This window comes from Bidens hawaiensis, unplaced genomic scaffold (assembly GCF_021521415.1).
Source record: "Bidens hawaiensis isolate Kalapana, Puna unplaced genomic scaffold, B.hawaiensis_p1.1 tig00009828_1, whole genome shotgun sequence".
NCBI classification, from domain to species: Eukaryota; Viridiplantae; Streptophyta; class Magnoliopsida; order Asterales; family Asteraceae; genus Bidens; species Bidens hawaiensis.
In genome coordinates this window covers 80,060-103,379 of record NW_027491736.1, presented here as the reverse complement: position 1 = coordinate 103,379, position 23,320 = coordinate 80,060, and the positions used below count along the sequence as shown (strand labels likewise).

General features: G+C 35.2%; 2 protein-coding genes and 1 pseudogene across 3 annotated transcripts; 1 reads left to right on the top strand and 2 right to left on the bottom strand.

Annotated features, from left to right (window-relative positions):
• Positions 1 to 7,534: 7,534 nt before the first annotated feature.
• Positions 7,535 to 11,250, bottom strand: LOC143533675 (vacuolar cation/proton exchanger 2-like). 2 transcript variants are annotated; one of them, XM_077028376.1, is made up of 12 exons: positions 11,049 to 11,248; positions 9,836 to 10,111; positions 9,687 to 9,754; positions 9,577 to 9,605; positions 9,281 to 9,477; positions 8,966 to 9,178; positions 8,622 to 8,756; positions 8,424 to 8,540; positions 8,285 to 8,338; positions 8,077 to 8,193; positions 7,911 to 8,001; positions 7,536 to 7,818 (listed from the first exon to the last, which is right to left on the bottom strand). In XM_077028376.1, exons 2-12 carry the CDS (start codon positions 10,109 to 10,111, stop codon positions 7,808 to 7,810), a joined length of 1,308 nt encoding a protein of 435 aa, XP_076884491.1. In that variant the 5' UTR covers positions 11,049 to 11,248; the 3' UTR covers positions 7,536 to 7,807. The 2 variants fall into 2 exon arrangements, with proteins under 2 accessions (XP_076884492.1, XP_076884491.1); XM_077028377.1 differs by lacking the exon at positions 9,577 to 9,605 and having other exon boundaries at positions 7,535 to 7,818; positions 9,281 to 9,506; positions 11,049 to 11,250.
• A 950-nt stretch (positions 11,251 to 12,200) lies between these two features.
• LOC143533638 (mitogen-activated protein kinase kinase 4 pseudogene) lies at positions 12,201 to 13,350 on the bottom strand (annotated as a pseudogene).
• A 6,816-nt stretch (positions 13,351 to 20,166) lies between these two features.
• On the top strand, positions 20,167 to 22,623 carry LOC143533674 (D-3-phosphoglycerate dehydrogenase 3, chloroplastic-like). The gene is made up of 3 exons (XM_077028374.1): positions 20,167 to 20,785; positions 21,085 to 21,569; positions 21,692 to 22,623. The coding sequence occupies exons 1-3, from the start codon at positions 20,182 to 20,184 to the stop codon at positions 22,451 to 22,453; spliced, it is 1,851 nt and encodes a 616-aa protein (XP_076884489.1). The 5' UTR covers positions 20,167 to 20,181; the 3' UTR covers positions 22,454 to 22,623.
• Positions 22,624 to 23,320: the final 697 nt, after the last annotated feature.

Here is a 23,320-nt window from a genome sequence, read left to right as displayed (position 1 = left end):
AATCTTGTTTTATTTTTTAGTTAATGTAAAATATTGTTTTCTTTTTATTTAATTTAGTATTTATTAAAAAAAACCATCACACATCATCACACCACACCACCACCCTTAGTAAAAAACCATCACATGTGATGTATTTAGGGTTGGTGATGTGGCACCATTTGATTGGGTGGGGTGTGTGATGAGTGATCACACCACATCCACCACCCCTCCCCCTTTAGGCATTAACATCCACCAATTACATGCACACACAAACATTAATTTTAAATTTTTTATTTTTGTTAAACCGCAATGCATTCGTTCAAACATCAAAGTAGTTGGTTAAAGCCCACCGTAGATATAACAGCAAATGAGAGAAATTATGCATTTTCTGGTTAAACCACATCGCTTAGCCTTAAAGTATGATAAATAATGTTTATTCTATAAGAATTTGTCCATAGACTTTATATTTATTTTTTTTTCTTTTTGCCATGAAAATAGTTTTATGATAGATTCATAAAATATAATAATTTATTCACACTTTTTCAGATTCCACCAATTCTGCTACCGGTATGTTAGGCTATGCGTAGTGGAAGAGCTATAAATTGGGGCATTTTGCTTCGTGTGGCGCCCAGTCAGCAATGTGTGAGAATTTGTTTTTGGGTGTAATGGTGTAGGGGCTACAATAGTTATATAATAATAATATATAGAGAAGGATCAAATAAGAAGTTTGGTTTTTCTAAGAAGTCTAGGAATGAGGGTATTTTAGTCTACTACCTTAATATTTAAACCAACTTAATTTAATTTCAAAAACCCACTTAATTAAAACCCACTTAAATTTGCACTCATCTCCTACAACTACCACCGCCCACCGCCACCCACCGCCACCCACCTTGCCGGAAAAGTCTTCGAAAATTTCGTCGGAAAATAAAACACTATAAAAAACACAATGAAAAAGACACAATGTAAAAAACACAATGGAATAAACACTATGAAAATAAAAACACAATGGCAAAAACACAATGAAAACACAATTAAATAACACAATGTAAAAAACACTATGAAAAAATAAAACACACTTGTATAACACAATTTTGTAAAACACAATATGATAAAACACACCTTGTAAAAACCCACGAATTTTTTTTCTTATTTTTATAAAGCAATATGGTACTCATATAAAAGATAAAAAAAACACTCGTTATTATGGTGAAATTGTTTTGAAAAAAAATTGTCGTATAAAAAAGTTATGGACGTTTTAAAATGATGGGAGTATTTGACATGTGTCTTGCATGTGGAGAGAGAAAGTCAACAAATGTGTTATCCCTATTATGCATTTACCCTTGTTTTACACTTTATGATCTCTCTAATCTAATCTCAACCATTCAATTTTAAAATGAATGGACAAGATTATTTTCTATCCTTCATAGGAAAATTAATTTTTTTATTATAACTCAACCCATATATATATATGTGTGTATATATATATAACACATTAGAATATAATAATAATAATAATAATAATAATAATAATAAAGAAAGGAAGCAGGCGATAAGCTGTTGTAGCCCCGCCCCTTTTCGCCCCTCTTCTCGCCCAGGGGGCGGTGTTGTCGCCCAATATCGCCCTTTTTATTGCCCCATTACGTATTGCCTTATATATTCATGGTTAAATTATTAATAATAAAATAACATTAAAAGACAAGTTCGCAGGTAGCTAGTTGCGTCATTTGCATTTAAGTATATACAGGGCCGGCCCAACCTTTTTAGATGCCTAAAGCGAACTTCAAAATTGAGGCCCTTTTAGAATCACGTAAGCCTAGCAAAATAAGCGAGTGGGGCCATCATCCAGTCTGGACGACCCATTGAAATAAAAAAAATACTAGAAAACGAAATCAACTGCAAGACAATGAAAACAAATTGATGTCAAAACTTCTATTAGTCGAACCATGATTGCCAAACACTATCTATTTTCCAAAAACCTTGCAGTTTAATCATGTCCGGTCAAATTTCTTGAAGATTCTAAATACTGCCAAGTGCCAAGTGAAGGCAAAATTTATAGCCAATACATTAGATTGCAAGTTTCGATTAAATATAAAATAGGTTTGGAAAGACGTTATTTTAAATCTTGAAATGATAAACTAAGTGCTAAGTAATAAACTTACATTTAACAGTGTTAACAAGATTGCTTAGACTGGTCAAATTAACATGTTCTTGATCAAAACTTAGATATGTAAGTGCACTTTATTGAAAAACATATATATACACTTATACAGCTTATGTAAGAGTGAAAGCTGATATGCAATGTTGTTGCATGAACAAAGTTAAAAACCAGAATTGCTTCCTCTCTTTGAAAACTATAAAAGCATGAAAAAAATAATAAATTAAAATCTACGCAAACATGAATATCGAATAAAAATCCCACACAACTCACCATTACTTCAAAAATATGTCTAATGAAAATTGCACACTGCTCATTGTTTCTTAAAAAAAAACTATGAATACCTTTGATAACCATTCAAAATCTGTGAGAAACATCAAATTATCTATACAAAATATGAAACATTTAAAGCCCTAGTCATAAAAACTTGGGGCCCTTGAAATTTGGTGGCCCTAAGCTAGGGCTTCACCTAGTTACAAAAAGGGCCGGCACTGAGTATATAACCGACACTGAAGGCTTAATAGAATTCGCACATTTGGAAAGTGTGGTTGAAGATGATGAATGGGTCATCATCCATCATATCGTTATCATATCTTGTGCCATTTTATTTTACTTTTAAACAACAATAATGACATTTTATTTAAAGTAAAATTTAAAACTTAATGTGTCATTTTCATTCATTCATCCATTATTATTATTTTCTTATACCAATTTAATATATATCTTGATTGATGGAAGATTTTAGGTTGTTTGCATTTACATGTCCAATCCATCGTCCAAAAAGACTACATAATACACTCAAGTTAAAGTCGATAAAGTATATGTAGGATTTTATATATTAGTATTATTTATTATCAATCTGTAGTTTGCGTGTATAGAAGTTTGGTGATGCAAATACCCTTTTCGGTTATTTGAGGAAACCGTATTGATCGACGTCTATTTATTTTTTCAGCTCCAGTATCGTAACGAACGTAAATGAGTTATTTACACTGTAATGAACAAGACCGAAACCTACCAAATTCTCGTAACTTGTCATTAAATACGTATAAATTTATTTATTTTTCCCTTAAAATAAGATTGCACTCAATAATGAAACTACAAGTTAGAAACAAGGGCGAAGCTTCATTGAGGCCCGGGTGGCCTCGCCCCCCCTGTTTTTTTGCGCAGTAGTGTAAATTTACCCGTTTTCGGCCGAATTTTTTATACGTAGTGTAAGTTTAGCCTTTTTCGACCGAAAATTTGAGGCCGCCCCCCCTCGTTTGTGTAATTTTGTATACATTTTGAGCCCCCCCGGTGCCTCAGTCCAAGCTTCGCCTCTGATTATAAATGTTAAAGTTATACAGTAATATAGATTATTAGCTATGGGACTGGTGAGTTATAATTGAATTTGTTAAAACCTATTCGTCTCTAATTAAATCATGACAAATTTATTTATTTTTTTATATTATATAAAAAGCAACAGAGATCGGAGGTTTGATTTCGAGTCAATTTGGGTGCCCGGGTGCATTTCATTTATCGCACGTGTCACGGTCTTGGATGTTACCCTACGTCTCTCTACGTTATCTTATATTTTAATTTCTAACTCTTTTAATTAAAACAATTTTGAAAGTTAAAAGAAAATCACAATTTAATGATATATAGTTACATATGTTTTTGGTTGAACAAAAATTATGACGGGACATATAATAAAATATGTTCGGCTAACACAATGGAGGTCAGATCACGTGCCATGACTTTTCCATCACTTAAGCAACACGGCAGTTTAACTTAAATGTGATCATTGATATTTCCCATCCAAATTCAAGATATAATTAACAAATAAATTTTTGCTTCTTAATGATTTATAACTGTCTAAATCGATGAAAGATATTGATACCCAGGATTATATACCTTGTTTATTGGTGTATTTGACAATTGACATGCTAAAAATTATGTTATTTTCTAGAACAAACTAGCTATGGTGGAGAATACTTTCAAAGATACGAACTCTCGTTTTTCTTTTTTTAACTAAGATTAAATATGTAATTATATATATTTTTATGTGATCATTATAATCATTTATATTATAATAGATTAAAATATTAATCTAAATTTATATTTATATTTAAATTATATATAATGTAGACAAAATGGCAAAATACGTTCTTTATGTTTGCACGGTTTTTCAATAGTCGTCATTTGGCAAACATAATGACAGAAAACGTATTTTATGTTTCAAATTCATTTTATGTTACGTATTTTGACACTAACCCAGTTATTTTTTCTCGTTAAATCTGACATGTGCAAGGCACATGAGGGTAGTATTATAATTTTATACATTATTAAAAGATAAAGATATTTTTGATACTTCAACTAAAAATAAAAATATTTAAAAACTCTCTCTTTCTTCTTGATCTCAATCCCTCTCTCTCCCTGTCACTCTCTCTCACCCACTTCGAAGACCATCACCGTTTCCACCTTATAACTTCCGGCTGTCGGTTGCGACAACCACCACTCATCTCTTCCAAACAACAATCGGAATCCAGGGTTTGCTGATGAAACTGATGTCCCTAACAACCAAGGAGGAAGCTCTATAAACATTCCGGTGGCATCAAAATGAATATTTCGCTTCAAAATTAATTCTCCATAGGATAGGGCTTTTGTTCATAATCCAAAGCCGCATAGATTTATGTTTTACTTACCTTGAATTGGTTCCAATTGATACCGATAAAGCTTCGCCGGAGTTCGCGTGGCGGCTTTTTCCGGCGGGCCCAACGGCGCAGAGATGGCGGTGGTAGGTCAGTGGTGGTTGTGGTAATTGTGGTTTGATGATTGCTAGGTTGTTTAATAGTGGTGATGAATTACAGAGAACAAAAAAGAGAGAGAGACAGTGGAGTTCAAGATTTGGTTGAATTGCGACGACAAGGAGGTCAAGATCTGGTTGGATCTTTGCCACCGAGACAACAAGGAAGTCAGATTGCAGGTATTGGGTAGACGATGGAGACACGGTAGTTGGGGGTGGCTATGCAAAGGTAGGTGATGGTGGTGAGGTGGGTGGCAGGAGAGGGAGAGGGAGAGGGAGAAGGAGAGAGATGTATATATATATTTATAAATTTACAAATATACCCCCATGTGCCTTGCACATGTTCAGATTTAACGAGAAAAAAATAACCGGGTTAGTGTCAAAGGACGTAACATGAAATGAATTTGAAACATAAAATACGTTTTCTGTCATTATGTTTGCCAAATGACGACTATTGAAAAACCGTGCAAACGTAAAGGACGTCTTTTGCCATTTTGTCTATAATGTATGAGAATGGACAAATTAAGACACCATGATTTTAAGGGATTTACAACATATATAACACATGGTACAACATTTAAAACACATTGAAGAAAGACAAAATAGTCTTCCAAACATAAAATCCCACATTAATTTTCTATTCTTTCAAAATATTTACAAATTTTCACCAACTTTACTAGACTTTTATTAAATTAAATAACCCTTACAAGTTTGGTCCCTCATTTTTCACTATATAATACATTTTATTTTAATTTTAAACCAACTTCCCACCACGATTTTTAAACGACTATAACATTTTCATATGCTAATATCGTTGTAGTTTTTTTTCAATTAAAAAAAATAACATGTTACGTATGGTTGTTCACAACTCGGTTTTGACAATTTTTAAGTTAAACATGTGAGATAAACCGTTAGTAACGATTTTATGTTGACGAAAATTGAAACTAAACTGTTATAATTATAAATTGGAACCGAAAGTTAAAGAAAAACGGATTGTGAAACTTAATCGATGGTCGGTTTAAACGATTTTAAAGTTTTAAACCGAACCATGAACATACATAATTATTACGTGATTACCAGAGTCTGTATTCAAACACACGCCGCATCGTGCGAGCTCCCATCTAGTTATACCTTATTATATATTAGCCTGATAATTATTGATGAGCTATGTTACCTTTAATTAGCTAATAAAAGGTTTCCTCTTGTGTGCATATAGAGAGAAGAAAATTAACATCATAACTTAACTACACACACATACAATTTTGTGTGTCTTCTTTCTCCTGTACCGGGTTCATCTCAAGAACCTGAATACTATCTTTAACGATACATTTTAAAAGGAAACTTGATCAAGATGACAAACATGTCAACTACATCATACTCTGCTGCGGTTTCTAATCTACATGTTGTAACAAATACATATATAATTATAAGTTTAACATATTATCATGTTTTTCCATTATTAACATGAAGAACTAATTAATAAAGATAAAATAATATTTTTCCATATTAAGAGAATGTAATTCAAGGGGACAGATAAGGTATTTATGTATTTTTTTTATCCTTCTTAATAAAGATAAAATAATAATTTTTATAAGTATTTATCAACACACTTTTTACTTCAAGTAGAGGAAAAACTAATGTGTTACACACCAACGAAATTGAGGATCAAATACGTAATTTCTAAAAGGAATTGATAAAAATGTAATGTAGACATGTACAAATCAGCTTAGATACTCAAACCAATTCGGGAGATAAACTGATCGGGGTTGGTCCATATTTGGTCAAAACCGGTTTGGGCCAAAGCGGATTGGGTGGGGAACCAACTTGGAGGCAAGAATGTTCAGCTATATCAGGACCGGTTTGGATCTAGTTTGGGACAAAAGAACCGGTTTTTTGGCATGTTTCCAAATTGGGCCGGGTTCAAACTGGCTTTGAAGGAATTGAACTACGAACTAGTATACTGTATACAAATTGAAGGTTTAGGTCCCAAACCGGTTATTTAGTGAAGTGGGTTGGGTTATAAACTGAGTTGCCGGGCCCATACCAAGTTTTTTTTAACACCTATAATGTAATGCTATAAGAGGACAGTGTTACTCAGATAAACAAATCAGAGATCACCAAATGAAAAAAAATAATAAAAATCAATATTTTAAGTTTTACATATCATTTGGTGTGGGATAATTAGTTACCGTGTAATGTCCTTGTCATGTAGGATAGCTAGTCATCCATTAATTTAAACGTTGTAGGTTAACTAGTCACTATCCAATTAAAATAATAATTAAACTATATAGAAATTTAAATTAAAAAACAAAAGGGTGATAAAGTAAGGAGAAGCGGTCTTTTAATTAATTTACGAAATTAATTCATTACTTGTTAGTGGGACGGATCCACCATTTGATTTGTTTCACGCAGTTGTTGGGGTGGCGTTCCCCATTTTAGGCGCCTCATACATTTTGCCCGACATGACATAGTAGGCCCCATCATACCCATATGACATGAATGTACCTTCACAACACATAACCTAATTGTTGAATATTTATGCCATCTTTTAGAACAAATTATTATTCCTATTAATTTGATTACTATTTACCATTAAAAGAAGCTCATCTTTAATGCTCTTCATTCAAAGAAAGGGCGGCGATGCTTTCAAATAATTATCATAAAAATAAAAAAGGTGGGTTATTGTATAGAAGAGGAGAGAAAAATACACAAAACACATGACTAGATTTTTACATGTTGGCAGGTAGGCACCTCTTCATCTCATTTCATTTTACTACTGGCTGGCTGCTTACATCAACCAAAACCAAACTTTTGTTTTCTTTTTGACAATTCTACATCATCATCAACTAATACTGCCTCACGAAATTACAACCATCGCCATCAGTCCCGGCCTACTCATCATCTGCATCACGCAAACACATCGTCAACCAAATATTATTTACCATGTCCAGTAACATATTATTTTGCTTTTTATATATTTATGATGATACTCACCAGATTTATCCACATGCACAAAGAAACTGGCAGCAACAATCAGATAGCAGAGGATCAACATAACACCTTTGAAGTAGTTTGATGTTCCTTCCTGTAAACACACCAAATCATTAGTTACAACTTAAAACTAACAATACACACACGGAAGGATGAGAGACGGAAATACCTGCAGCATAAATGCAACAACTAGCACTGTTATAAATAGAGTAGCCGTCTCAAAGAGCTGGAAGTTCAAGTCCATTGGCTGCCCCATTATCCAACCAACAACCACACAGAATGGGATCTGCATTTGTAAAAGATACAAGGGTATCATATCATTAATATTTATTAAATGTAACACTGTCAATTTATGAGAAAAGAACACGTGGCATTACCACAAACATGGATATCTGAGTTGATGATCCAATTGCTACTCCGAGCGTTATGTCCTATAAATAAAACAAACAAAAAGAATTAGACAGTCATTACATTACACACCTATGTATGTTTTACATGAACCAATTAAAGGCTTACAAGTTTATCTTTCATGGCAAACATGATGGCACTTGCATGTTCAGCTGCATTACCAACGATAGGAAGCAGGATTACACTAATAAAAGACACCGGCATATTCCATGACTCAGATGCTCCCTGCAACATATCAATCACAATCAACATTAGAAATCAAGGGACCATTGAGCCGCGCCGCGCCCATAACCCAAAGTTACCTACCTGTATGGCATCCACAAGGTATCCAGATAATACAGACACCCATAATGTCAAAATTGTAAGCCAAGCAATTGCTTCCCACTTCGTAATCTCTGGAATATCTTCTTCATCGGAATCATCCTCGTTGTTTTCTCTTTCCTGCATTTAACCCTTATTAAAAACTTACAAACACGTGCATATCATCTGCCCGCTAGACAAAAAACATGGTTGTTTTAAAGAACGTGCAATTAATGTATTATACACACAATTTTAGAAATAAAGAAATAATAGGGTTTAACCTTGATAAATCATTTTGGAAGGGGAAATTATTTTGAAAACAAACTAAAATAAAAGGCTTTGAACAATACCTCATCGACTGAATCATAAAGATTAGTATGGCTTTTAAGTTGAAAGAAAAGATAGCTTGCATATGCCACCAGCATTATACAGCTGCTGAATCTTGAAAGTGCCAACTCAGACTTCCCAAAATGAACTTCTGTGCGTGTAAAATGAAGCACAGCTGGAAAAAGAATTCCCATTACAGCCATCAACAGCAGCCCTGAGCTAACTATTGCAGCGGTCTGTAAACATATTTAATCACACAGAAATGAGCGTTTTCCTTTTTAAGAGAGATAATTCAACAACAAGCCCACTATACGAAGTTCAAAATAGTGATGAATTACTTGGTTGAAACGCTGAACTTTTGGATAGTGAACTACGCCGCCAGTAAAGAAAGCACAACCAAGCACTAACAGCATGTTTGATAAGATGGATCCTAACAATGACTGCTGAACAACCCTTATCATCCCATTCTTTAATGCATATATCGAAATAATCATTTCTGTTGCGTTGCCAAATGTGGCATTTAGAAGACCTCCAACTGCGGATCCAACCAATAAATACTTAATCCTTGTTTAATACTACTACATGCAACCAAAAAAAATAAGATGTTTGTTTATAATAACGGAATGTTATTTACCTGTATTCCCTGTATAGCACGCGAGCTGCCTGAAAAACAGGGAAATTTTTTTTTAAAGAAGTTCAAAAAAGGAAGGAAAAACCACAATGAGATGAAAGACAAAATCGTACTCAGTTGCATAACCCAATCGTTCGGCTAAAGGTGTAATTCCCAGTAAGCTGAAAAAGAAGACCCATCCCTGATGTTGAAGAAAATTAAATAAGGAAAAGCGTGAACAAATTCTTGACTTTGATATTCGAGGTAAAAAAAAAGTTCTTACATGACTGCCAGTGACGTAATGCAGTAAAACCGCAAGGGGTCCAAAAGGAAGCAAAACATTGATCTTTGCTTTAAACAAGACAACATAGACACTGTGGAGAGCAGAGTTTTGTAACTTTCTGACGATTAGTGATTTAGGTTTGGGGACACTTGTATTAGACGCCTCAAACTGAAAAGATTGTTTTGCACCTGCAGATTGTGATAATGTTAACGGGCTCTCCTCATCGGAGTCCAAATTGATATTTTCTGATGATAACTCCATGCTGTTAGATCCCATCTGCAAGATTCATAAACAATTGTATATAGCTTGATTAGCCATGCATTCAACCTAAAAATTCATTCTTTTTACAGACGTCATATTATACCGGATAGAAACTTGGTGAAAGCAGGATTACAAAAGAGTAGAGTCCTGACAAGTACAAAATTGGTAATAAAACTTCCTTCACAGTTAAAGTATTTGAATCTTGGTGTTAGATGAGCAAGTACAATGTTGATACGAAAAGCGTTGGCATAGGTAAATGCGTGTTATTTGGTTGTGCTTCTTTAAAAGAACCACAAGTATATAAACCGTTGGTGTCAAAAGAAAAAAAAATGAAACTAGAAAGGCTGAGAAGTTCGAGAGAGTGTAAAAGTTGACGCCCGTGAGTTGTAAACAAAAAAAAAGAACTTATCATGGTTTACAAAGTTAAAACAATTATTTCATCTTTTGTACACCACTGGTCGTCAACGGTGCCCATTCTCCTCCAGAAAACAATTGTCTTGTCTAGGTTTGTTCTTAAAAAAATCGGTGTCGATTAAATCTTTTTTAAGTAACATTAAATCTTGTATTATACCATAAAACTATTCATTATCAAGTTAGGTAGCCCTTAATTACATTGCGCTAACGACTAAGCGAAAACCGGAAACCATGAAATTCAGTTCCTTTTTCGACACATTAATGCTAGATTCAACTTTGATCCATATGTAGGGCAAGTAACTATGTGTTGAAACTTTACCAAACTAAATTAAGATCTGCAACCCTAATAATCCGAGTTAGTTTTTCGCTAGTGGCAATAAAACAACAATGTGAGCAGTTAAACGAGCAAAATCAATCAATCTTCAAACAATAACAGCAGATCGTGTTAATTATTAGACTTTAACAAACTGATAATACAGCGATTAATTAGTCATAAATAAATAAAAAGTAAAGTAAAGTAAAGAAAGTAAAAAGTAACCTTGATCAGAGATTTAAATACACAGGCAGATCATATCACAAGTGCAACCAGATGAAATGAAATATTACTAATTGATGGTGAAGATATATATGTACGTATATTATGTTATGTATATGTATGTATTATTAAGTTAGTTGATTTGGATCTGGATTTGGGCGGAGAGTTGAATGAAGTGGGCAAAAGCAAGGCGGCATATATTATTTCTGTAATCCAATTCTATTTCTATTCAATTACTCCACTATTTGCAGATGCAAGAGGAACCTTCCTCCCCAATATCCATATCTATTTCTTTTTTATTATCTTTTATAATAAAACTAGACATGGTTTCATCAACGGCGGAGATTAGTGTAGCGTGGATATTGGGTTTGACTAGGTCAATCATTTGTCACTTAAATATCTTTTTGTGTTAGTATAGAAATATACAATTTTTAAAAACCGGTATTTTATTTGTACCGGATTAAACTAAAAAATGATATAACCGGTTGAACAGGGTTATACCGGAAGGTTCAACCGGTTGAATAATTTACCTTATAATTTTTCATAAATGTAACTTTAACCCAAAATTAAATGATTCCACAACAAAAAATAATCCAAAAGTTAATCAATATTAAAAAATAATGCAAAAGCACTTAATATTTTAAAACATAGTCCTAAAGTTTACACGTTTGAATGTTAATTGTTTGGTTAAAAGTGAATTTGAAAAAATATGGGCCGCAAATATTAACAATGTCTCGGACATAAAACCGGTTTGCCGGTAAAAACCGGTATTTTAGACAAAAACAGCCGGTACAATGTTCTAGCAAACCGGCCAAAACTTTTGTATTTTTTTTCTTAGTGATAAATTTGTATTTTTATACATGATTTGTACGAGACTTTATACTAGAGACGTGTAGGAAGTTGAAACCGAGTGATGTGAGTTTTGACTTGCATTACATTACTTAATAGTTATGTTGAAAAGTAAAGATATTTAAATGATTGTAACATGATGAAAGCATGTCATGTGTGAGAAAAGAATAAAGAGTCATCTAATTTACAAGTAGAAATCATTAAGATCCTTGATAATTAATTTTATTCTTTTAGGAGAGAAACAAATAAATAGGAATTAATTTCATTTCCTAACACACATTAATTAATTCTTTTTCCACAAAATAAAACACACAACACATCATGTACAAGAAACACATGATCAAATAGAACAATAACCAAGACTAAGAGGATGAAGAAAATTGAGGTGGAGGAGGAAGTAGTTGATACGTCGGATGCGCCTCACTAAAGTTATGTTTATGTTTAACGACAGCACCCGTCATAAACGGGTGCCGCAGCAACTGTGCTGCGGTCCACCTCCTTGCAGGATCTATCTGCAAGCAACAATTTACAAAATCTCGAAACTCAGGAGACGCCGTCGCAGGCGCCTGGGGCGGGTTTGTCAGGCATATAGCACACATAAGGCTAGCCCAATCGCCCTGCCTTCCTACGTTAAACGGAAAGCGGCCTATATAGAATTCCAAAATGCTGACACCCACGCTCCAGATATCGCCTGCGCACCCGTCGTATTTTCCCTCGTTTAAGTCTGTGTTTATTCGTTCAGGACTCATGTAAGCGATCGTTCCAACCGCGGAGTTACAAGGGTCCATGGTTTGTTCCAGGATTCTAGAAACACCAAAATCCGCAATCTTGACTTGTTTTCTAGAGTTGATTAGTAAGTTTGATGGTTTAATGTCACGATGGACGATCTTACGACGATGGAGATAGTAAAGACCCGAGAGAATTTGACGAGTGAGATCGGCTAAAGCGGCCTCATTGGACAAATGAGTGCCTTCAAGTGATCCACAATCCATGTATTCGAGGAGTACTTGTATCTCACCCGCGCGATCAAACATGTCGTGACACTTGACCACGTTAAGGTTGTCCACTCCACGTAGGATCTCAATTTCACGTCGAATTTGGTGTCGGGCGTCTTGGTCATGGGTGCCATAGATTACTTTGAGGGCGTATAAGGTGGCGGTGGGGCGATGGATGACTTTGTAGACGGTACCCCCACTGCCGCTGCCTATTCTATTGAGGCGGCCGAGTTGAGAGAAGTTGATGGGTTGGGACGAGGAGGGCGGAAGAGGAAGTGGGACCGCTGTTTGCGGTTGTGGTTGTGGTGGTGGTAGTGGTAAGGTTAGGTTGGGGCGACGACGAGAAGGTTGTGGTTGTTGGTTGGAGGGCCTCATCGCCATAACGTGTGACGTGACGTAAAGTTAAACTCTTAAGTATGTGTAAATAAATGATGTTTTGAGTGTTGGTGGGTTTATAAATAGGAATAGGAGAATAAGTTAGAAAAGGAAGGATATAGGATAGATGGGCAGTTGAAGGTTCGATGAAGATGTTATAAAGGATGTTGGTTGGTTTGGATTGACGGTATGTTTAAGCAGTAGCAAATTGACTTTAATTTGAAGTAATGTTAAGGTTGACTGAGTCTGCAAAACAAAGTAAGAAAAGAAGAAAGGAGGTGAGAAAGAGCATGAGGAATAAGTCAGCAGTAAAATATTAATAAATAAAAAAATAAAGAAAGAAGGAAAGAAAGAAATGGTCTTGGCTCATATTGTAGTTGAAACAAAACACACAACACTTGACTACTAATCCCATCTTATTCTATTCTGACCAAGTCTTCTGTTCTAGTTTTCTCCATCCCAAAGTTAATAACTAAAATTAAATATTTATTTTGTTTTATCAAACCACCCATCTCTTTCTTTCTCTGTCATTTTCTTTTTTTTACCAAGTATTGACAAAAATATTTATTATCATGACTTGGTTATAGTCTAATGATATCAAAGTATATGTGATAACAACGGCTTGTAGTCCATTAGCAACAAATTTTAAAGGTATTCGGATTAGGCGTTCTAAAAAGTTGTTTCAATCGCATCCATCCATTATATGGTTAAAAGTTCCAATTTGTTAATATTGATTAAGCTCCAAACTCAAAAGGAATTGAATATTTGAACTTGTTAATATTTATCAATTACAAAACCCTTCGAAAAAAATGTGAAGTTTAGGGTTGTTGAACGAATTAAATTTTGAATGCTCAAAATAATTAGATCGTATATTGAAATTTTGGAGTTAGATTCGAATTCACATCCAATTTGATTCGACAGGAGCTCGAAATTTGGAATCGATTCTTATTCAACAACTGAATATGAATTTGTGGTTTTCAATCTAATTTAGTACAAAATAGGTAATTTATTCTAATGCTATATGGATTTTTATTTTAGATGATTGGCATTTAGATTTTAGGGTAATTATTTATCAAGCTGGATATAAATGTTACTAGGCCCAAATATTACAAAATACATGCTTTAAAATTTGAATCAAAGTCTTTTTTTTTCAAAAACTGAATTCAAATGGAAACGAAATTTGAGTAATTTAACTCAAATTTGAATATTGAACAACTTTAAACATATATTGGACAACTATGTGTGGGTGTGTGCATATACACACACAAGTAGTAAGACCATATATGTTATGGATGTCAAAGCCAGATTAACTCAATTACACCCGTTAAACCACCCTCAATGCAGCAATCAAATTTTCTTATTTTGTTTTTTTTTTCTTTTATTTAGTTACTTTAGCGCATTCGTTAAAGGGTTAGTGAGTTAATGGTTTCATCACTTCATGTCAATATGACATTTTAACTAGCACTCTCTATTGAGCTCACAAGGCATAGCTTAAGTATAGCCAAGTGAAGTAATTTGGAATGAAGAAATCTATAAAGTATAAACAAGTCACCTAACCGAACACCTAAGTAATGGTGAATCCCATTATTGAGATCATGAAAATATGAACGTCCAGACTCCAGTATACTTGTGTGCGTGGACTGTGGGTTGTGACTTGTGTGGGCATACTTTAAAGGCCCAACAGTTTTCATACCATTAACCATATGTTGAATAAGCGGAGTCTGGCCTTACTTTGAGTGGGCTTACTATAAATTAGTCCACGACCCATTTCTCCTTATTTCTGCAACTTAGGTGCTGTTTGTTTTTGCAGACATAAACTGTCTGCAAGCTGATTTCATCTGTTTTCATGTCTGCAACTGAAGATGTGGTCTGAAGATCTGCAAGCTGAAAATATAAGACTGTTTGTTTTTATAAGCTGATACTGTCTGCATAACTGTCAAACTTATCTCACAAGATAAAAGTCATTTATTCAAGTTACATAGAAAATATAATAATAAAATTGTGGCGGCGGACGATGGGTAGTGGCGATGGATGGTGGTGGTGGACAGTGGGTGGTGGTAATGGACGGTTTTGGTGGGTGGTGGACGGTGGTAGTTGACGGTGATGGCGTCCGACAGTGGGTGGTGGTGGTGATGAACGGTTGTGGTGGGTGGTGGACGGTGGTGATTGGTGGTGGCTGTGATGGATGGTGGTGGTGGTGGTGGTGGCGGACAATGGGTATTGGTGGTGGATGCTGGTAGTGGCGGCGGACGGTGGGTAGTGGCGGTGGATGGTGGTGGACGGTGGCAGTGGGGGATGGTGGTGGTGGCGTACGGTGGGTGGTGGTGGCGGACGGTGGTGGGAGGAGTGGATGAGAGGGTGGCTTCAAAGGGATAAGAGTATGATTTTTTTGCGAAGATGTTTTAAGCAAGATTTCTTTGCTTTTCTTTTAAGATGAAAGAAGATAACTTAAGATCTGTTTTAAGAAAAAAAACAAACAGTCTTCAAGGGTAATGTCTGCGCGCGTGCAGACATTAGCTCCCTTGAAGATGTTTGAAGAAAAAACAAACACCCCCTTAGCCGACTTCTAGTCTTCTATCAACGATTTATATTTTCTAGTGTTGTGTTAATCTCCAACTAAAAAGCTAGAAGGAAGTCGGTGCAGTGACCATCTCACCATTATACTGATATTAATATTAGCCAGTATATATGACTCGAGTGTTGCGGCAGAGCTATTAAAACAAATACAAATTTTACGCGTTAAACTACGAAAAAATTCACGACTTTGAAAGTTTATATAAAAAACCGAATATTCTATACAAATCCACGCGTTATAGAAAGGGCGTTAATATTATCCGAAAAGTTATGTAAAAGGACCACGCATGCACGTTGCATCATGCTATTTAGCAATTTAATCGAGTAATAATAATAATAATAATAATAATAATAATAATTAAGTAAGTATAACAAAATAACGGTAAACCGTAAGGGCTGTTTTGTACTTTGACTGATAGCCCTTATGGTTTACACTTTTAACCATTCATATTAAAAGCATCCAACCATAAAGGTTTACAAGTCACAACACCCTCACCCGACAAACACACACCCTCTTCACGTTAGCACGATTCACGGACTACTTCCATCTCAAATCCTCACTCTCACATAAATTGTTTAATTTGAAGGAATGACACAATAACGTTTCTTCTTGCATCTTAACCAAAATTTAGTGTTAGACATGGAAGAATATTAATAGTGGTAAAGTCTTGTTAGACACACAACTACTTATCATTGGCGACTTTTCTAATAATTGGGTGCGTAGTAGTGTCGGAGAATCAATAATTTTAACTAAAATGAAAAACACTACCATTTAAAATAATTAAATGAGATTTGAGATAATTATCCGAATAACATTGTCGGTAATATTTAATTATCAAATTATGCGACCTGGAGTTCTTTTAGCTAAGGCTAGAGGTGTCAATCGTGTGTCTGGTTGTAGGTTGGTGGGTTGAAATGTACAACCCGAACTTGATCCGTATTATTATTCGTGTTAAAGATTTGAACTATAACCTGCATGCACATAAAAGGCTTAAGCCAACACAAAACTGCCATCATGATGACGAAAGAAAATGAGTGGAATCACCACTCTCACCATTCACATCAGATAACATATTCTCTTACACCATTTTTTATTTGAGTATACTTGTAGCTTACATTTCTTTCCTTTTTTTTTTAATTTATTATTAGATGCAAGTAAAGACGTGGTTAATGATTTCTAGGGTCTAAAATTAACAAAAGTGCGTTGTTGTCTTTCAAAAATCGTACTTCCAATTTCAAAACGGAAATATTCAACAATATATTTCTAGATAGTGTATCATAAACATACAAAAACAACATGAACACAAAGACTAGAACTCAAGTTTATAAGATTAGGACGTGACGCTTTATCATGAAACTAAAAAAAAAATATCAAACGAACACAATATACATTTTTTTATAAGTTTTTAAACATATATACATCTATTTTTGTAAGTTTTTAAACATGAGTCTAAAAAATTTGGAGGCCCAAATTTTAGAGAATTGTTATTTATAAGACTTCATATGTATTTTTTTTTCAGCAAGTAAAACCAGTAAAATGATGTTTTGGACATTGACCGGTGGTATTGGTCTCTACTCTCTCGGTCTTCCCGTCACAGATCGGCTTGGCAGCTCAAGCCCAGACCGGATGCGCGAAGTCTTTTAGTTCAATACACATCCGGGTTCTCAATCATAGCCTTCTTGTCTTCAGTTGCACCTTTTTTTCCGAAACACAAGAAAGTGCCCCCCCTAACCCTTTCGGACGTAGCGCATCTAAAGTTTCTATATATGATCACTTATGCTTGGAAGACCTTTGGGTTATTTTTAGTTGGATTTGTAAATTTAAAAGGGTAGAAGAGTAATTGTGTGTTAAAAGAGGAAATATGTAATTTGATTTTAATATTGGGAAAATATGTAGTTAAGAGCCTTAAGGAGGAGATTTATGTAAAAATCTTAATCTTAATTATCTAAGTTTACAAATCAAAACATAATTCATTTACTTCATCATAATTTGACCATTAGGGATGTAGGGTTTGGATCAAATACAAATAAAATTAACATGTTATTTGTGAGAATCAAATAGAGTAATTATGTAATTAAATTAGAGTAGTTATGTATACTTTATGATGTAATTACATAATTACTCTACTTTATTTTTATAATTATCATGTTAATTTTATTAATACGTTAACTTTACCCTATGAATGTAATAAGTACGAATTTATAAATGTGGCCTCCTTAAAAGTGGTGTCTTTCTTTTTGAACTTCAAAGTACGTTGGGGACCATATTGGTGGCTGATAATAATCAAACGTTGAAAAAGTAATATCTTTTTTTATATATTTTTTTCTTTCTTAAATATGGGTATTCACAAGCGACTACAGCCTCTACCAAGGGTGACTTCTTGGTTCTAAAAATGCGTGTGTTGTGAGCTGGCCAGATGATTTGACACAATGGCGTAGCCAGAAAAATTTTCTTACGGGTTCGGAAAAGTTCGGGGGACGGACGACCGATTGTTTATCACTTAGACTTGGGTTTTCTACGGGTTCAATGTTGAAAATTCTACGGGTTCGATGTTGAAATTTCTACGGGTTTGATGTCAAAATACATTAATATATAGCACTAAAACAAATTTTTGTACGAGTTCGGTTGAACCCGTTCCCCTAAAGCTGCCTACGGCCCTGATTTGACAATCATTAGATGTTGTTTATCGCAGAGGCAACCTCCATATCTTGATTTGACTATAATGAGAGGTCACTCATTAATCTAGAGACGATTTTTCCATTTATTGATTTGATTAGAGAGGGATCATCTGAGGGCACCCATGGTAGGGGCCATTTCCCCCTCTCTGTGTCACCTTGTACTTTTAATCTTAATTAGTTAATACACACGTTTTCAGACAAATCAAGCTCGTCTTGTTTAATTTCTTGAGCTTGGTTTTTTTTTTCGAGTTTGAATTTAACACTTGAACTTGGCTTGTTAATTTTTATATATATAATTGTTTTCTATATTTATAGTTTGAGTGTGGTATAGCTTTTATTTTATCCTGTGATATAGGAGAGAAGTTTCCATGTCAATATATGTAACACTTAGAAGTTTCTTCAATCCAAAACTTTTATTTGTAGTTTTCCTGTGCAATTGCTTTGAACTTACCAGTTTCATACTTTCATTAACCAAAAGTGCTTGGTTTCACATTTTGACTATGGAATTGTGGGCATACCTTCATTATTGAATATTGATTTACATCACAATCGCAGTTGTTGCTATCTCAACCGCCTACTTTGAACTTGGAAACAAACCGTTAGTTGAATACGGGACCGAATTTTGGACAAGAAATAGCTATCAAGCTTCTTGTCTAACTCGAAAGAAAATATATGACATGCTATAATCGGTAAAATATTTTCGTTACATTCTATTAAAAAGTAGCTTATACCAAAAAGAAAATTATTGTTTGAAAGAACATGTAACAAATTTAATCTTTGTTAATTAGTAAGACATTAAAATTATATAATGGTCACACTAAGGACACTTTTGTGCCATACACCATTCTACTCTGCAATAACAGGAATGGCGTTATGCACATGCACATTTTATATTTTATAAAAGAATAAAAAAAAACAATAAAAAGTCAGTGGGGCACCTCACATGGTATGGGAATAGTAGTAGTAATAATAATAATGCATCTAGACTGTATTTAACTTTTAATAAGCAATGAACATATTTCAATTATTATTTTAAAGTAGGTAAAACATGATAGCGTCTTATTCATTTTTATATTATGGAGTGCAAGGCTAGTTTTTAAATCGTAACCGCCGGAGCAATCAAATTTTACTAACTAATTTGACAATCTTGTGTTAAGCTTTTAAGAGTTCTTATGGTTTACGAGGTAATTTATGTATCATTTACATGTTTATTAAACTATTCAATAGACTGTCAAAATGTGTTCTTTTAGTGAATCAAACACACTCTAGCTTTTACAGATTCAAATATAGCATCGTTATGAAATCATTAAGATGGTAACTAAAATATGATAAAATTATATAATAAATAGTAAATGATTGAATATGCAAAGTTAACAACTCCATATTCATCAACAGAAATGCTATGTAAATGATCAAAAAATATAATAAATAGTTAACTACTCCAGTGTACTATACTAAGATCGAATATGCAAAGTTAAAGGGAAGGCTGAAATAGTCCACCAAGAAATAATTGAAGGACTGTTTTTGCTGGCATTGAATAATCATATATAATGTATCCCAACAGAATCGAATTATTCTTGTTATTGTTGGCGCTTATAAACAATACCAACATCACTTTAACTTCAAGTTGAAGAAGAACAAACCAACCATATTCAACTTCCACCATGATCACCTCTTCTTCTTCTTCTTCTTCTTCTTCTTCTTCTATTTCATCAAGACTAACCCGCTTCCCGGCCCGAACCACTCCCAAGTTTTCTTCATTCCCGGTTCCCCTTAAACTATGTCCCGGAGGATTTCGATCTCTAACGATCACCAACGTTCTTAAAATCGCCGAATCTTTAAATTTGTCTTCATCCGCTGGTCCAGACCTCCACTCCATTCTCCCGGACACCAAGCCTAGTATCCTGGTCTCCGAGAAACTTGGAGATGCAGGTCTGGACCTTCTGAGAACCTTTGCGGACGTTGACTGCTCCTACAACCTGTCTGCGGACGACCTTTGTTCCAAAATCTCCAAGTACGATGCCTTGATCGTCAGGAGCGGAACAAAGGTCAACCGCCAGGTCTTTGAAGCAGCCAACGGCCGCTTGAAGGTCGTTGGAAGGGCGGGTGTGGGTATTGACAATGTAGATCTGCAGGCTGCTACTGAATTTGGATGCCTGGTTGTCAATGCTCCCACTGCTAACACTATTGCTGCTGCTGAGCACGGGATCGCTCTTTTGGCTGCCATGGCTCGCAATATCGCCCAAGCTGATGCTTCCATGAAAGCTGGTAGGTGGTTCGGGCCTCTGCGGCCGCTTAGGCCCCGGTTTCCCAAAATTATAAAAACAAATTATATATGTTTTTAAATATATATTATATGTATATCTAATAAAATTTATAGCCCATCTAATTTATAGCCCATCTTTAGGTACTCGTCCAGCCATTCGAAATATCAGTATATGATATTTCGGATGCCTGGATGAGTACTAAAATAAGAGGTGCACAGGGTCGTCTCTGATGTGTACCTCTTATTTTACCTTCCAACCACTTATCTAGTCCAGATCTCTAAATCCATGACATTTTGACAGGGAAATGGCAGCGAAACAAGTATGTTGGAGTTTCTATGGTAGGGAAGACATTAGCAATTATGGGATTCGGAAAGGTTGGATCCGAGGTAGCCAGGCGAGCAAAAGGGCTTGGGATGCATGTTATTGCACATGATCCATACGCGCCTGCGGACAGAGCACGTGCTGTTGGTGTTGAATTGGTCTCCTTTGATGATGCTATCTCAACTGCAGATTTTATTTCACTCCATATGCCACTCACCCCTGCTACTTCAAAGGTGTTTAATAATGCAACCTTTGCAAAGATGAAGAAAGGAGTCCGCATTATTAACGTTGCTCGGGGCGGAGTAATTGATGAAGATGCCTTGTTGAGGGCCCTTGATGCTGGAATCGTTGCACAGGCTGCATTAGATGTGTTCTGTGAGGAGCCACCAAAGGATAGCAAATTAGTGCAGCATGAGAATGTGACAGCTACACCTCATCTTGGAGCTAGCACAAAAGAAGCACAGGTATATATATAAGTATAACTATATATGTATAATTAACTAATTAAGTAATTAATCTTTTTGGTCAACTGTAATCTTATACATATACATATACATATACATATACATATACATATACATATTAGGAAGGTGTAGCTGTGGAAATAGCAGAGGCTGTAGTTGGAGCTTTACAAGGTGAACTCTCGGCGACTGCTGTCAATGCTCCAATGGTCCCCCCTGAGGTTCTATCTGAGCTGGCGCCTTACGTGGCACTAGCCGAGAAACTGGGACGACTAGCTGTGCAGTTGGTTAGTGGAGGAAGTGGAATCAAGTCGGTAAAGGTGGTGTACCGATCAGGTCGGGATCCTGATGACTTGGACACTAGACTTTTGAGGGCCATGGTCACCAAAGGCATCATAGAGCCGATATCTGATACCATCATTAATCTGGTTAATGCGGATTTCATTGCTAAGCAGAAAGGCTTGGCCATCTCTGAGGAAAGAGTGTATGTGAACTCAGTGACTCCGGTTGATTCAATTGAAGTGAGGATCATCAATGTGAAGTCGAAGTTTCAAAGTGCTTTGACCGAGAAAGAGGAGATCAGTGTGGAAGGGAGGGTGAAAAATGGAAAGCCGCACTTGACGCGAGTGGGGTCGTTTGGAGTGGATGTAAGCCTGGAAGGAAACCTGATATTGTGCAGGCAGGTCGACCAACCGGGAATGATCGGGAAGGTGGGAGGAATTCTTGGGGAGAAGAATGTGAATGTGAGTTTTATGAGTGTTGGAAGGAACTTTAGGAGGAAAAAGGCCATCATGGCAATAGGCGTGGACGAAGAACCGGACAAGGATACCCTTGACAAAATAGGGCAGGTACCCGCGGTAGAAGAATTTGTGTTCCTCAACTTATAATCTCTTAAGTACGGTACCAAAGAATAAGCCACCAGCATTTGTATGTTTACCTGTCATAATATTCATGCGTGTGTTGTTGTGTCCTAATAGGTCTGCTCTGAGTGAGATTATACTGGGTACGTTTGTTGTTATTGTGTTATGTTGTACCAAACTTTCTGGTTTTCTTGTTTGCAATCAAATATCAAAACCGGGCATTTATTGAATCAAATATAATACTTGTTCTTTTGGGGACATCTCTTTTCAGTTTTCTCTGTGACTGTCATAATAGGAAAGCTACACTTAATTTGATGGATGATGTTCATCATTAAAGAAACATAAGTCCAAGTGTTAATTAGCAGATAATTGTTTAATTTGTTCACGAAGATGGAATTGGTTAGTAGGGATTTAACAAATTACATGGTGATGATTTAAATTTAATATGTCCAAGGACTAACATTAATCTTAGATCAACACAAGGTATAAATAGTTATAATTATATTGACAAATGCTAACTGCTATGGCTAGGCTATATTTATTAATACACTTTAGCAAACGAGTCAACCAACAAATTCCACATAAGTAGTAACATATTTCTTTGATCATCTAGAATGAAGCACGAAAACAACATGCTAACACATAACATATATGTTGTGTCGGACTCACATGTCGAACACACAACTTATAATTAACAACATTACTAGTAAGTCGTAACACAAAACCATATACTATTACAGGGTTACACAATGAGTAAATGAGCGATTATTAAAAACATTATTATATATTTATATTTGGTGATGTATGTTGTTTAAGCTCTATTATAACTTGTTGTCGGTGAATGTATGTCCTCTAATATTTGACTGGTGGAAGAGTAATTGTGTGGTAGGTGGA